This window comes from Eutrema salsugineum, unplaced genomic scaffold, assembly GCF_000478725.1.
Source record: "Eutrema salsugineum unplaced genomic scaffold, Eutsalg1_0 scaffold_10, whole genome shotgun sequence".
NCBI lineage: Eukaryota > Viridiplantae > Streptophyta > Magnoliopsida > Brassicales > Brassicaceae > Eutrema > Eutrema salsugineum.
The window spans coordinates 9,442,382-9,457,262 of NW_006256908.1; the positions used below are offsets into that span (position 1 = coordinate 9,442,382).

At 37.3% G+C, this 14,881-nt stretch overlaps 5 protein-coding genes across 6 annotated transcripts; 2 read left to right on the forward strand and 3 right to left on the reverse strand.

Annotated features, from left to right (window-relative positions):
- Nucleotides 1-233: 233 nt before the first annotated feature.
- LOC18026935 lies at nt 234-1,255 on the reverse strand. The gene has a single exon (XM_006410926.2). The coding sequence runs from the start codon at nt 1,189-1,191 to the stop codon at nt 376-378; it is 816 nt and encodes a 271-aa protein (XP_006410989.1). The 5' UTR covers nt 1,192-1,255; the 3' UTR covers nt 234-375.
- A 139-nt stretch (nt 1,256-1,394) lies between these two features.
- On the reverse strand, nt 1,395-2,114 carry LOC18026936 (copper transporter 4). Its single transcript, XM_006410927.2, has one exon. The coding sequence runs from the start codon at nt 2,095-2,097 to the stop codon at nt 1,639-1,641; it is 459 nt and encodes a 152-aa protein (XP_006410990.1). The 5' UTR covers nt 2,098-2,114; the 3' UTR covers nt 1,395-1,638.
- A 2,100-nt stretch (nt 2,115-4,214) lies between these two features.
- Nucleotides 4,215-7,122, forward strand: LOC18026937. Of its 2 annotated transcripts, none has more exons than XM_024148143.1 (3): nt 4,215-4,641; nt 4,882-6,585; nt 6,652-7,122. In XM_024148143.1, exons 2-3 carry the CDS (start codon nt 4,987-4,989, stop codon nt 6,886-6,888), a joined length of 1,836 nt encoding a protein of 611 aa, XP_024003911.1. In that variant the 5' UTR covers nt 4,215-4,641; nt 4,882-4,986; the 3' UTR covers nt 6,889-7,122. The 2 variants fall into 2 exon arrangements, with proteins under 2 accessions (XP_024003911.1, XP_006410991.1); XM_006410928.2 differs by having other exon boundaries at nt 4,215-4,428.
- Nucleotides 7,123-8,702: 1,580 nt separating this feature from the next.
- LOC18026938 (phosphatidylinositol:ceramide inositolphosphotransferase 2) lies at nt 8,703-11,706 on the forward strand. Its single transcript, XM_006410930.2, has 12 exons — nt 8,703-9,146; nt 9,231-9,320; nt 9,772-9,858; nt 9,955-10,023; nt 10,190-10,270; nt 10,360-10,431; nt 10,512-10,572; nt 10,659-10,758; nt 10,848-10,943; nt 11,043-11,089; nt 11,188-11,279; nt 11,375-11,706. Exons 1-12 carry the CDS (start codon nt 9,114-9,116, stop codon nt 11,447-11,449), a joined length of 903 nt encoding a protein of 300 aa, XP_006410993.1. The 5' UTR covers nt 8,703-9,113; the 3' UTR covers nt 11,450-11,706.
- Nucleotides 11,707-11,817: 111 nt separating this feature from the next.
- LOC18026939 lies at nt 11,818-13,077 on the reverse strand. Its single transcript, XM_006410931.2, has 2 exons — nt 12,698-13,077; nt 11,818-12,199 (listed from the first exon to the last, which is right to left on the reverse strand). The coding sequence occupies exons 1-2, from the start codon at nt 13,075-13,077 to the stop codon at nt 11,953-11,955; spliced, it is 627 nt and encodes a 208-aa protein (XP_006410994.1). The 3' UTR covers nt 11,818-11,952.
- Between the last annotated feature and the right edge of the window lie 1,804 nt (nt 13,078-14,881).

Consider the following 14,881-nt stretch of genomic DNA (forward strand, 5'->3'; position numbering starts at 1 on the left):
TTTATCATTCACACAATAACAGCTCTTCTTTAGATAAGAAACTTTTTAAGAATCAAAACCATCCTCAAGAGTACAGCATCAAAATTCAAATCTTCCTAGTAATAGCCAAATATAAATGCTAAGAACATTCCCCTCCGTTAAGCAACAAAGACCGCATCTTCACCAAACATAGAGGTCATGAAAGATGAAAGGAAACTAAAACTGAAAGTAACAAGAGAAAGACAAGTATATAATACTTAAAACTGAATGGCTTTAACTCTGATTAGCATAAGCACGAGATATAAGCTGTTACATAGTTACATACACGTTTATGTTCAGAGACATCAATTCGATTTATAAACAAAAACACAGCAAAGAAAGCTACTTTCTTTTACCTCAACTTCCAATTTCGTATCTCCCATCGTTCTGCAAAGTCATTTCGTATACCTGAGAATGAGATGTTCCCTTTCTTGATTTGCCACCATTAACACGATTCTCCATCCTCTTACCTTCTTCCTTTCTCGCTACTCCATTGATCCCGACTCTCTTCCTCACTCTACGACCACGATGCGTCCCACTAATCCTCCCATCGCCGCTGATTTCATCGAATTTCACCCCAATTTCTTCGCGATTCGCCGGATTCTCTTCTCCATCTGAACCAACGGAGCTTGATAATCTCCGATAAGGCTTCACACTGTGAACCACACCTTTGGGGAAAAACCTAGCGGAAGGCAAATCATCGACGGCCTCGAAAAGCTGCGGACCATCCCGATCGGTCCAGAGATCGAACCCGCCGGGTTTCTGAAACCGATCCGCGAGGACCTTGACTTGCTCATCGGCACATACGGAGAATAGATTCGGCGGTTTTTGAACCGGCTCCCATGGCCGCTCAAGCTCGGCCACCGCCGCCTTGAGCTCGGCGCGTTTTCGCATCTCGTAAATCTGGCGTTCACGGGATAGACGCGCTTTGAGGAGCTGTTTCTGCTTCTTCGCTTGCATCCTCTTCCACTGCCACTTGGATACACCGCCGGGAAACGTCCTCGGACCGCCGCCCATACGGATTACCGTCGATTTCCGCGGCTGCTGTGGAGTGGGTTTGAGAGAGAGGAGAGATAGCTTTGAGTGCAGTGAATTGGGGTCCGGCGAAGAAAGCGACGACGAAAACGACAACGGTTTGCTCCACGAGAGCTGAAATCCCATCATCGCAGCCATTTGGTATCCAGCAAATAGCTCGAGGAAGTCGAGAAACTACTTTATCTCTCTGTTCCACGATTTTTTTTTTAACAGACTTCTTATTGGGTGTTGATGACTAATTAATATCAGAGTCAACTTGAGCAAAAAAAAATTTAATAAATTTTTCGATCTTTTAACCAAAGAAAGCAGAATCTGATGTCAAGTGAAGAAAATTCGGGACTCTATATTGTGTGAAGAACTTCATATTTTGTTGATTTTGAGGCACAACTACGATCTTTGAGGAGAAAACGTAAACCGATCTTTAAGAAGACATGAATTGAATCTGTATATTCGTTCAAGTTATTTTCACAAGAGGAATAAAAACGAAAACCAAAGAACAAAAGGGCCATTACTTCACTCACCAAACTCACAAAACATCAAACCAAACAAAATCAAACGGTTTGATTCATGTTGGGTTTCCGATTCTTACCCGTCGACCCGACCCGCATTACGAAACGCACGGCCACGGAAAACGGCGAACCCAAAAGCATGCCCCAAAATGGCGGCGATGAAAACGCCGCCATTGAACGAAACAACGGCAAGAATCACGAGGTAGCTGAAGCCGGACTTGACGGCATACATAGCTATACGAAACGCCACCTTTGCAAACTTATCAGCATCGGGTTTGATAGAGGAAGCTGCGTCAGAGCACCGAGCTAGCCACTCAGCTAAGAACGCCAAAAAGAAGACGAAGATAAGTGCGAGAGCATACATCCAACGGCTAGAATCAGGCCATCCCGGGAAAAGCACTTCGCAATCGTAACTCCAATAGAAAGTTGGGTGTAGCAGTGATGGTCTGTGTGGCGTCTGCGTTTGCGTTTGCGTTTGCGTTGTTGTGGTAGTGTTCCATGCCTCTACTACGGTGAAATTTTCACTAGACAACATCTCCTTTAATTTGGGTGAAACGAAAATTGGGAGGTCGTTGTCGTAGTCGTAGTGAAAATATGGGGACTCTCTAGCCTCTAGTCTCTTCTATAAAAAAGTGTTTCTTCTTGAGGGGAAAAGACTGGTCCTACAAATTATATGCCATGTTCATGTTATGAAGCAAACTTAAGATTTGCTTGTCGGATTTTTCTTTCAAAAAGCTACACCATGTCCATCACTAAAGCAGTTGGCCGTATAGTTTGTTATCCAATTTCATTTTTCCTAGCTTTACAGACAAACACATTAACATAATCATATATTGTAAGCAAAGTAGCTAGCTATAACTATGGGTCAAGTATCTCTTTTTTTTGTCTACGTAAATTATTGCTTCTGTTGAAGATTTTTCTTATACGTAGATAAATTTTAGTAGTTTTACAGTAAGAATAACGTTTATCACAAGCCATTACAAAAACAAATAAACTCTTGAGAATACAAAAACAAATATAAATTCTTGTAAATACAAATCATAGTGAAATAGTCAATTAGTCATTGAAGAAAATTTATGATCTATAACTAAAATGTAAATGAGTCTTGTTTGTTTGTTTTGTTCTTAAAAACAAAATTGTTTGTTTGTTCTTTACCATGAAAAAGTAATCTTGTATTTTGAAATGGTATTCGAGCAAGTTCATACATGGTTTTTTTTTTCCTTCTTGTTCCTGTATTTTCTTCATTTTGAATAAAGGGAGACGGAAGCATGTTAAACGATATCTTTGCTAACTTTTACTTTATTTAATTAATAAAAATAAAAGTGAAGTAAAAAAGAACAACAGATATGTTTGTGTTTAATTACCTCTTTTATTACGATAGACCTACAATTCCTAAAGAATCTCAAAATCCTCAAGCACAGAAGCACCAGATACTGATTGTTTTGTATATTTTGCAGACTTAAAAACTTTATCGCTCCAGCCAATTTTTTACTTAAAAAACTTTTCTCTAGGCTCTTGTAGAACTACATTGAATAATGAAACGATAAAAGAGGAGATGAATTATAATAGTGGTTTAGCAAGTATTAGATGGCCAAATCTTAGATTAAATTATTTCAATATAGATATGTTGGACCAAATAGACGTAAATTCGGCAAAGCTAATAAGCTCCTCCATATTATAGGCCTAACTGTTGCATCCAACTGTTGAAAGAAGGATCTCTATGGTAGTTCACTATCCAACATTTCATCCTCTACACTTTGTTTATATACTGTATATGGGTAGCCAACGAAATCACCATTCTAGCTCAACTAAATAGACTTTACGCTTTGTAATGAGTGGATTATCTCTTTGAAAACTAAACTTTTTTTTTATACATTTCAAATTCCACTTGATTGATATAAAGCGTTTATATTTGAACGGTTTTGAATCTAGATCTAATGTCAAGGCACCTACCAAAAAAAAAAGATAAAGATAAATGATCAGTTAGAATTAAGTGCCTAGCTTTCTAAATTTTTTTTACAGTAGGCGGAAACAGTGCTTCAAGGATTAAAAAAGACACACAAGACAATAGATCGCAAAATAACCCACAAGACAATACCAACCTTAGCCGGACCACATTCTCCTGTTGGCTTTAAGATGAAATCATCACCTCATGCGGCACCACCTTTGGACCACCCAAATTTGAAACGACATCCAATAAATAGATTTCATCACGACAAGATCCCGAAATATCAAATTAAAAAAAAAAAGTAAGAGGAATGAGATAGATTTTCTTACCAAATTTAGAAACCTAGAGATAAGTGCTTCACTTACATCATCTTAAATTCTTCATACTTAGTCGTACTTACAAATTTTATTACACCACCGACTCTTCGTTATGACTTATGGAGTATAAATGTATAATCAATCACCTTGGTTATTAATCAATCACTTTAGCCTCTCTTTCTTTCGCCAAAAAGACACCACTTCTTACCGATATTTTGGTAAGTAGCGGAAAATTGGATATTTAACCGAATGATTAAGTGCATAAACCGATGATGAATATCCAAAGAGAGTGTGACACGTGTGGAATAAATCATTAAAGAAGCAGTAAAGGGAAGTAACTGAAACTTAAGAGAGTGGAATCCGTTTGGACTTCAGTGGCGGGTTTAAGTTCCTTTGCTTTGATCCGAATTCTGTCTGTAACAAATCTTTATTCGTCTCCCTTCCTCATCTGCCTTTTGATTTCGCGCCACCACACACACACACACTCTCTCTCTCTCTCTCTCTCTCTCTCTCTCTCTCTCTCTCTCTCTCTTTCTCTGTTATCTTTTTCCTCTCTCAACTTTCTCACTGAATTTTCTCCGATCCGCCTGAGTTTTTCTTGGTAAGTGGTCCCTAATTTCCACTTTTCCTCTTCCATCTCTCTCTCTCTGCTTTGGTTGGAGTGAGAAAAGAAAAGGGAAAGTGTGAGCTTATTTTGCTTTCTCTTTCTGAATTTCACACTTTGATGATCGATTGGTAGCAAAAGTTTCTGATTCTTCCAGGGTTTTAGCTAGATCTGAGATTTCTTAACCTTCCTTTGAATAATTCTTTCCGTGTGAGTGATCTCTAACAACTATTCAGAATCGTTTGTGATCTAACTACTGATTTCCTTCCAAATCCCAAATTTCTTAGCTTTGCTACAGAATTTGAGTAAAAAGTATCAAAGTGTGTTCATCCATTTTCAACTCAACTTAGTGTTTATGGGTCGAATCTGAATGTTGTCACTCCATTGAATTCTCCAGTTATATATACATATATGTTCTTTTACCCGTATATTATATCTTTACTGTTGCAGAGTGTTCTTAGTCTAAAGGTGGATGAGGATTCTAAGATTTGGCAATTAGTCCTCCTGAAAGCAATATAGAGCCTCTGGTTTGAGGTTGCAGTTAATTATACCAATATGGTGAGGCAACAAAGAGCCTCCAAGGTTCATGAGGACAGATATCCCTCGTGTCATTCCCGTGGAACCTCGGAGCATAGAGGCAAGGATGAGCTGGTGAAGCGGGATATGTTGGATCCGCCAACATATCTCCGAAGAACTGGAGATGTCCGTGGAAAGGCGCTGAGGTTTGGGGTTTTGGACTGGAAACAGTTTGAAAACTGGAAGGATACTAATGCAGAGGGAACCAAAGGAGCGTGTTGTAGTTATGCTTCTTCATACACTGGTTCAGAAGCCGCAAGTTCGTTGGAACTAGATTTATCAACCGGTGTTGTCAAAAGATTGGAGCTAGATTCGAAGCCCCAAGCAGAAACTTTGAACTCCTCACTTAGATCACAAGAGTGTTTAGTAATGAGAATGGAAGAAAAGGGAAAACTAAATCACCAACCTCTGAGTAGGAAGCAGAAAGAAGAACATCATGCATCTCAGAAGAAGAATCTGGTGGAGAAAGAAGAAGGTAATGCCTCTGAGCTTAGCTCGTGTATCTCTCCCCCATGTCCGCTAATTGTCAGCCGTCAGACAAATCTAGGGTCAGAGACAAGTTCCAAGCTTTTATCTGAGGCATATAGAACAGGTGAATGTCAAGATGGAAGACATGATGTCCAAGACGAATGTTCAAGTCCGGTTAACGTGGTGGAAAGAAACCAGAATCTCCCCACTGTGACATCCAAAAAGGGAAGACATGCTTCTCCTAACCGGCGGTTTAGCTTCAGTTTAAGTCAGATGGGTAGAAGTTTCAGTTCCAAAGAAAGTTCAAGTTCAACGTCTGTTCCTGCATTGTCGAGCGCATCTCATGCTTCAGCTAAATCAGGTCCCTTGACATTCAACGACTCAGTTTACACCAATCACTCGACCAGAACAAAGCCGGGTGGTCACAGCAGAACTAGATCAGGTCCTATATTGAAACCAAAGACCGAGAAGAATGTCTCATTACAAATGGCTTCAAAGACTTCCAACCCAACAAGACAACCAACCGTGGAGAAGAAGCAGTGCAGCTCAAGAGCCCACGCTCTTCTGCAATTTACTATGAGAAAAGGTATCAATTTGTTTCAGTTCGTGGTCGACAACAACAGCAACAACGTTCTTGCTGCCACCATGAAGAGTTCAGATTCTTCTATACGGTCTTACACATTGTATTCCGTCAACGAAGTCAAGAACAAGAGTGGAAACTGGTTAGGCCGCCACAGGAATGAAGAGAAAAACCATCCCTTTGCACATACAATCATCGGTCAAATGAAGACTGTCAATTCTCTCACCTCAGATTTAGCAACCTTCAAATCAGAATCTGTTTTGTTCGGTGTTGAGACCAATGACGAGCTTGCAGCAATTATTCAGACGAGAAACAAGATTCAGAGGCACAGCACAACTACCATCATACTCCCGAGTGGAGTTCACACACTGCTTAAAGACGGTAATGCCCCTTCGCCGTTGATTGAGCGGTGGAAATCCGGTGGAGTCTGCGACTGCGGTGGCTGGGACATCGGTTGCAAGCTCCGTGTCCTCTCTGATGATCACATAAAGTCACAATCTTTCTTGAGCTTTCAATTGTTTGATGATCAGGTAACTCACTCTGTTTCACTGCTCTCAAGTCTGAATCTTTACTAAACACTTAAAACATTCTCGCAGGAAAGAGACAAACCAGCATTCAAAATGGTGACACACGACAATGAACTCCACTCAGTTGAGTTCGGGGCATCGATCTCTCCCTTGGAAGCGTTCTTCATTTCGCTAGCGCTAAGCAGTCATCAGAACTGGTGTGAGGAGGAGGAAGAAGCAGTTTTGATCGGAGATGGTCTGTTGAAGAGAGAAACATCGACGAAATACGCATCAAACCCACCGGTTTCTCCAATCGGTCGGGTCTAAAGGCGTTAATTTTGGCAGAGACGTTTCAGTGAGTGTAAAGAGAAGATCGAGCAAAGGGCTGAGCTGGCTGGGCTTAGACTGTGTTGGGTTGGGCTTTAATATAACTGTAATTAAGATCTTTTTTTATTTTGCCATCCTGTAATTATACGTATGGTATAATTTTAGAATTTGCTGAATGTACAAAATAGTGAAGTGCATTTCTGAAATAATATAGGGTTAGGATTTTGCTGAAAAGTTTTCATTACGCAAATTTATACTTTTTTTTGCATTTTATATTCCAAAAAGTATTATATTGTATTAACATCAACTAATAAAACAGTTGATGGTAAATATATATCTATATATATATATATATATTTTAAAGATGTTGAGGAAAGGCAAGTGAGCATGTGAGGATAAAAACCGTATTTGACGGACATGCTTCGCTGCTTTACCCTACCCACATGCTCCTCCAAATCATATCCCACTACGTCTAGTGTTGATTCTGAATTTTAATATGTTAACCTTATATTAGGGTTTTGCCAAAAAAAAAATATGTTAATGTAGCTTTATATTAAGGTGCAAATTGGCCACTACTAGCTCTAATCCCCCGACATCACCTTTGAAATTTAAAAATAAAGCGTCAATAACGGTTGGTGGGTTCATCTCGTGACCATTGACTACTTTTTGGTTTCATTGAGAAAAATCTCTTTTCTGAGAGAATTTTGAAAATTCTAATATTGAGCCATAGAACTTGTTTCCTATTTCGGATATACTCGGCTTAGAGAACTTTGGCCGTAACTTGATCTTTACTTGTGGATTTATCTAGTTAACTAGATGTTGTTTCGTGTTATGTACGTGAGAAATATGGTTTTTTCTTTTTTTTGAAGGATCATCCTCCATACATGATACATGTATGCGTGGAAAAAAAATCAAGAAAGTTTTTCATTGTGATGATCAGAAATATCAGTCAATAATCGTTACCAGGTTTTTACTTACAGAGAATAGCAAATAGAGGGCGAAGAAAAATTATGGCAACCGAATAAAGACCAAAGTTGTGTCTTTTGGACCCAAAAATGACCAAAATGTTACGACCAATCTCCCCCCCCCCCCCCAAAAAAAAATATTTGGACCAACAATTTTTTTGGGATGTTTAATAGATTTATGACTTTTCAAAAAATATTTGGACAAACAATTATCTCCTAAGGAGACTTTTATGACTTTTCTAAAAAAAAAAGTTTACATTAGTCTTTGTAGCCAGTCTTTTTCCCTCTAACCCAAAAATAATTCCTTAAATATTTTTATACGGTTCATATTTTCCTTAAGTATTTCTATTTCTAAGTACTTAGTTTTTTTCTTTTGTGCAACTTCTAAAAGTACTTAGTTTATAATAATTAAAATTTAAAACAAAGAGGAAAAAAAACGTTCAGAAATGCAAGTACCTGTTTTGAATTTAATAACTTAGATTCAACATAAGAAAGGGAAAGATGAAACGTATTGTTGATATATATCTTCTAGATTTCCCAGTTTATTAAGAAATTTCTTTATATACTATTTAGTTAAGATTAATACTCCAATCTGTCGTTAAAAATTTGACAATTGTTGTAGATCAATTAAGCTTTCATCAATAGTTAAATTTATAGCCAACACGAATAAATCATAACTATTTACAACCAAATTTTGACAGAAACATTTTGCAGTTACTATTCCTACCAATCACTCTCTAAATTTGGTCTCAAATGAAAAGCTTATAACAGCTATCAAACTGATAAATAAATACTAATTTATTCCTAAGTTCTTCTCGGTGTTGAATTTTATTAATTTATTTTTTCAATTCAACCGTTTCTCCGTGTTGAACTCGCCTTTTTAATCTTAGGGCTCCGTTTCTCAGATTCTGCTAAAGGAAATCTCTTTTCTTCTACTTACAAAGTTTTAATCTTCTTTAGACTTTCGTCTTCGATCTCTCTGTTACTTTTTTTTTTTTTTTAATTCTTTTCGTTGCGTCTCTCGCTCTCATTTCTTCTTCTCAGATCTTGGATTGACCCGTTTCGATCGTTGACCCCGAATTTGGGTTCGGTTAAAAACCCGACCTGTTTCCGGTGAGAAGCTCGGGACTGAGAAAAAAGGTTCAATTTTTGTTTGAGTGTTTGGTTTCGGGGTATGATGGTGACCCAATTTGCTGGGTTCTGAAGTAGTATGGAACTGATTGTCACACGAAAAGAGGAAGATCAACAAACAAGAATAAGATGACGCTTTACATTCGTCGTGAATCTTCCAAGGTTCGTCGCGTTTCTCCTAATTCAGCTACTAGGTTTCTCAAATTTTTGGCTGATTCCTTACTTTCTGTAATTTTTTTTTAATAGCTATGGAAGAGATTTTGCTCTGAGATAACGACGGAGATTGGACTTCTCGCCGAGAACTGGAAATACCTTCTGGCTGGTCTTATCTGTCAGGTTCCCATCTTCAAATTCTCATTTTCCAATTTAACTGAGAGCTTTTGGTATTTGAGATTCAATCTCTTTTAACTCCCGATTTAAAAATTTTGAGCTTTTGGTGTTGTCGTTTTAAATGATTTATCGTCAGATTCAGATTAAAAATTCTACTTGGATCGTTACTTCTTATGCCGAGTGTTATTCATGACTCTTGTTTCTTTTTATTGAAGTCTGAGAATGGTTTTGTTAAACATGGTAACTTTTGAGAGAAAGCTTGTGCTTTTGGCTAAACAATTAAAACTCCCACCTTTTTTTTCTTTCTAACAGAAAAAGTGTTCGTACTTCGTAGGATTGTTTTCTCAACAAAAGAGATGTCTTTGTGTGTTAGTTCTTTTTGGTTACAACAATGTAGATTTTCGCCTCTTGGGTGTGTGTTGTTTTGACACTGTGTGAATGTATCTGTTATGTGCAGTACATTCATGGTTTAGCTGCTAAAGGGGTTCATTATATTCATCGCCCAGGACCAACTCTCCAGGATCTTGGCTTCTTTCTTCTTCCGGTTTGTCTCATTCATTTCAGCTATTTTCTCAGTTCGGAGCATACTCTTCCTCGGATCAGAATAGATGTCTTATAGCTTTGGTTTTCCATTGTATAGGAGCTTGGTCAAGAGAGAAGCTACATAAGTGAAACCGTGTTCACTAGTGTCTTTGTTTCGTTTTTCCTGGTGAGTCTTTTGACCTTGATAGTGTCCTCATTATGTACGGTTTGTTTCTCTTGCTTATAATGTGTTCTTAGTAATAGCTGAGATCTTACTTTGGCAGAGCTTTTTGTTGAGCAGCCATGACATAATTATATTTTGATATTGATACTCCTTTGAACCTTTGTTGCAGTGGACTTTCCATCCATTCATCCTGAAAAGCAAAAAGATATACACCGTGTTGATATGGTGCAGAGTTCTAGCATTCTTAGTTGTAAGTGCCCTGCCTTACTTATTACTATAATTTAAGTTTGCTGAGTTGTCTTGTTAATCCTGAAGTTTGTCTGATGCTTTTGTTTTCAGGCCTGTCAGTTTCTCCGTGTTATAACTTTCTATTCGACTCAGCTTCCTGGCCCAAACTATCACTGTCGCGAGGTAAAGCAACTGAGATCCTTACACAAGCTCTCATGTTGTATCTGATCTGTTAAGCTTAATTTTGCCCACTTTTACGACAGGGCTCTAAAGTTTCCAGGTTGCCATGGCCCAAAAGCGCTCTTGAGGTGCTGGAGATCAACCGTGAGTCTACAAATTTCTTTCTTTCCCATTCAGACGCATTTTCTTTGTTTGCTTCTGTTCTCATGTGATGTCTGTGATCTCATCAGCTCATGGGGTGATGTACGGATGTGGAGATCTGATTTTCTCATCGCATATGATATTCACGCTAGTCTTTGTCCTCACTTACCAGAAATACGGCACTAAAAGGTTAAAAAAAACTTCATAAACTCTTTAGGCAATACCACTTTGAAAATGACATCTCTGCATCACTCTTCTTTTCATACTAAATGTCTCAGGTTCATAAAGCTGTTTGGGTGGCTCATTGCTTTCGTGCAGAGCCTTTTGATCATTGCCTCCCGTAAACATTACAGTGTCGATGTTGTTGTTGCGTGGTATGCTTTACTATCACGCAAAAGTTTTTTACTTCAACAAAATTCCTCTGAGTAGAGAGATATATATTGACTTGTTGTTTTGATTCTTTCCCTGTTTAGGTATACTGTGAATCTGGTGGTGTTCTGTTTAGACAAGAAATTACCAGGTTTGATCTCAGAAAACCCTTATGAAACACTTTTGTTTTGTCTAATTTTTGCAGAGACTTGGTTCTCACATCTTTTTTTAAATGTCTATACAAAACAGAATTACCAGATCGGACAACAGTGTTACTCCCGGTAATCTCGAAAGAGAGCCACAAGCTGTTGAATGGGAACGGTGTTGATCCTGCAGATTGGGTAAGCATCTGAATGTGTTTTCTTCTCCTTCTCAGCCTGAACCAATTTTTATTATTTGACCTTATCTTATTCTCTTTCTCTGTGTCCTGTTTTAGAGGCCAAGGGCTCAGGTGAATGGGAAGATAGACAGCAACGGAGTTCACACTGATAACTCAATGAATGGCGCATGAAAGTGGTACTGGACTTGGAGCAATCTAATCTATTTATGAAAACAGCAAAACCAATGGCGTCATGAAGACTTGTGTGGTCTTTTCCGTTTCCATGATTTCTCGAATCTGGACTTAAATTCTGTAAGTGGGGTAAATTTTTGTTCATGGGCTATTGTTCCAGAGAAAAAAAGGAACAGTCAGAGAGAAGAGAAGGGGGGCTAAAATATGTACATTTTCCCAGTTCCTTATATTCCAAAGTGAATCATATTATTGTTTAATCACGTTGTTTTTCTTTTTATGTCAAATTTTGTTTGTTACTAGTGTTTGATCTTTGAGACGATTTTATGCGTATGCTGTTTCCCTCAAAAACAAAAACAAGAAAATTGGTTGCAAGAGCATATGTGTTTTTTGTTTCTTTAAATTATTATGTACAATGAATCAATAATTCATCTGATGTATCTGGTAAAATTTGTTGTTTGATTGCAAAGAGCAATATATATATAGAGAGAGAGAGAGTATTGGGTTCATGAAGAAGATGAAACATGGAAATGGAAGAGCCATGATATGAAGAAGCCAAAGACCATACAAGCTAACACTATATTCACCATTCTCTGCGGCTGCCACCTGTTCTCTATCGCCGTTGTTGCTCCTCCGCCTCTTACCGCCGCCGTTTCCTCACCGTTTCTCACGTCTCTCTCCTCCACCGTTAACATTACCATTTCGTTCGCACCGGCCACGTTTCGGGCTACCGATTGGCAAATCTCGCAGATTCTGTTTCAATCAAAAAAAATATGTCAATCTTGCTATCGTGTTTAACAATCTCGTGTTTAAAATTTTTTAGTCGACAACATGTGCATATAATAAATATCCATTAAAAAGAACATTACGTCCTTAATTTGGCTCATGACTAAAAGTAAAAATGGTGAAAAATATGGGTTCAAACTCTTGATTTCAATTTTTATTTCTTGAAGAACTAGTCATTAAAGAAGAAGTCAATAGAGAGTTTCACAAAAAAAAAAAAATTAAAGAAATCAATAAAAGTAGTTCAAGATCAATAAACCCGTAATTCACTGCAGACAAGTAATTAAGAACTCAATAAAAACCTAAGTATCCTAACAAGACTCTTGATCACGCAACCTAAAAACTACATAACTGGAAGATTCAAGATTATTTTTTCTTAAAAGTAATTAAGAACTCAATAAAAATAAAACCACTTAAACCAGAAACGAAATAGATAAAGAGAGAGAAGAAAAAAGTAGTTTACTTAACTTGTCGCCTTTGATCTTGAACCAAGTTTCAGCACATTGTCTATGAGCAACAGACAAATCGTCCTTACACGAACACCCTAACTCAATCGCACCTCCACCGCTCGTTTCCACTCCCATATGACATATCCGGCAGTCTTTCTCCGGCGGCGCCGTCGCATCATCATCATCATCATCAATCTCCGACGCACTCATCACCGACGACACTTTCCTCGACTCTCCTCCTTCGTATTCGTACGATCCTCCATTCGTCGAGTCGAAGTAAGAGTAGCATGACGTCACATCTTCTCCGTCTGAGTAATATACGCTGACGTCACTCCCGCCGAACGACCGCCGGTGGTGATATCCGTACGCCGCTCCTTGTTCTAAATCGACCTCTGTCATTTACTAATTCGAAGATTTTTTGTTTTGTTTTGTTTTGGTTGATGCCACTGTAATAGAATATGAAGGGATTTTAAGGAAATGGGTTTTGGTGGATTTGGTGATTCTTGTTAACGACTAAAGAAATTAAAAATAGTAACTTTGAGTTACGAAATTATAGGAGTGAGTAGTGGTGGAGCAGGAACAAGCTTGAGAGAACAGAGTGAAAGTGAAACTATACTATTAAAGAAGAAGAAGATATTGTTCGGGATCAAGAATATATTAATAATTAAAAAAAGAATTGTGACAGGTTAAAGAGAGAAAATAAAAGGGAACAAGTTTCTATCTGTGCTTGTGTACCAAATTAAGGGATTTTTAGTTCAGAGTAGAGATTCTGTTCGTTCGATGGCTACAACAACGTCTAAGCGACTGCGATATTAGACTTTCAATAACGTATCCAACGGCTCATATTGTGCGATCGCTGGATTATCTGAATTTGTTGTTTACTCTACTCTATAAAAGTGAATTTTCATGGTTTGTATAGTGAAAAAGCCGATTCGCTCCTTCATTGTTGTTGAGAAACAAGCATAAATAGAAATAAATAGGGGTAGTTATGTCAAAATAACATTTCCAGTTTTGGATTTTACTTTTGACCAATTCCCGCCTCCGACCAATTTAATTACGGCCCGGATTTGTTTTATCTTTGTACAATGGTAAAAACTACGGTTAAAAATTGGGTATGTACTCTCGGTTTTGAGTCCTCTTTTATTGGACTTGTTATTAGGAGTCTAAGTTGGATTATGTTTTAATGTTAATAATAAGTACATTAATCTCAACGTCATCTGCATATACAATCCATTTTGTCGTATCATTATTCACAACTGGATTTAACAGAACCTTATGGAAGTCATATAATACCACTTATCTTTTATGAAGTTATCAGTGGAACATCAATAACAACAAAAGCTATACTATTAGGGAATGTTAGTAGCCAAGAAAACAGATTTAAAAATAAGATTAATTTTTTCTTTTATGAGTAAGAAAGATATGCCAAACAAGCAAAGAATATCTATTTATTCTTAAAGCCATACAAATTAAAACTAAAAAGATATAGGAATCTCATTTTCCACGTCAAAATGTTGAACCACCATGGACAGCAAAGGAATAAAAGAACGAAAGAAACAAAAAGAGTAAAAACGAATTTTGACGGGAAAATAATAATAATAAGAAAACAACAGTTTATCAAGTTGGTGGGTCTGGTTCTTATGGACAAGACATACTTATTCTTGTTTCATATGAATCTTATATTTGGAATTTTCTTCTATCAAAATGTCGACATGTATTTTGAATAAGTTCATTATCTTATCTCGGAACTAACTAAAAGTATGAAGTTCTGACGATTTGTTATCCATATTAAGTGTTCTAAAAACACGCTGCTTAAGCGGTATGTAGATGCTAGACGATCGTAAACTATGATGATTATATCTTATGTGTTGAGATTAGGTGTTTTTGTTATCTAACGGAGTTAGACGATTTTAGACAGTTCTAGCCAATTTAAATGGTCTTAGACGATCCTAGATGTTTCTACACCATATCATTAATAAATCATCAGTTTAATATACTTTTAGGTTTGTCTTAGTGTAGCTTTTTTTTGTCAAAGTTTGTCTTAGTGCGATTATTCATTAGTATAAAATATAACTAATTAAATTTATAAGTTGTAACTTCATATATACTGTATATTGTTTAAAATTACCATATATTATTGTTATCCTATAAATAGAATACCTATATCACCTAAAACTGTCTAAGTTCCAATAAACATTTTAGG

Coding starts and splice junctions, on each gene's coding strand:
- LOC18026935 (XM_006410926.2), bottom strand. CDS start 1,191: ATGGCTGCGATGATGGGATTTCAGCTCTCGTGGAGCAAACCGTTGTCG.
- LOC18026936 (XM_006410927.2), bottom strand. CDS start 2,097: ATGTTGTCTAGTGAAAATTTCACCGTAGTAGAGGCATGGAACACTACC.
- LOC18026937 (XM_024148143.1), top strand. CDS start 4,987: ATGGTGAGGCAACAAAGAGCCTCCAAGGTTCATGAGGACAGATATCCC. Junction 6,586..6,651: donor TTCAATTGTTTGATGATCAG/GTAACTCACTCT, acceptor ACATTCTCGCAG/GAAAGAGACAAACCAGCATT.
- LOC18026938 (XM_006410930.2), top strand. CDS start 9,114: ATGACGCTTTACATTCGTCGTGAATCTTCCAAG. Junction 10,573..10,658: donor TGAGGTGCTGGAGATCAACC/GTGAGTCTACAA, acceptor TGATCTCATCAG/CTCATGGGGTGATGTACGGA. Junction 11,280..11,374: donor GTGTTGATCCTGCAGATTGG/GTAAGCATCTGA, acceptor GTCCTGTTTTAG/AGGCCAAGGGCTCAGGTGAA.
- LOC18026939 (XM_006410931.2), bottom strand. CDS start 13,077: ATGACAGAGGTCGATTTAGAACAAGGAGCGGCGTACGGATATCACCAC. Junction 12,200..12,697: donor TTCAAGATCAAAGGCGACAA/GTTAAGTAAACT, acceptor TGATTGAAACAG/AATCTGCGAGATTTGCCAAT.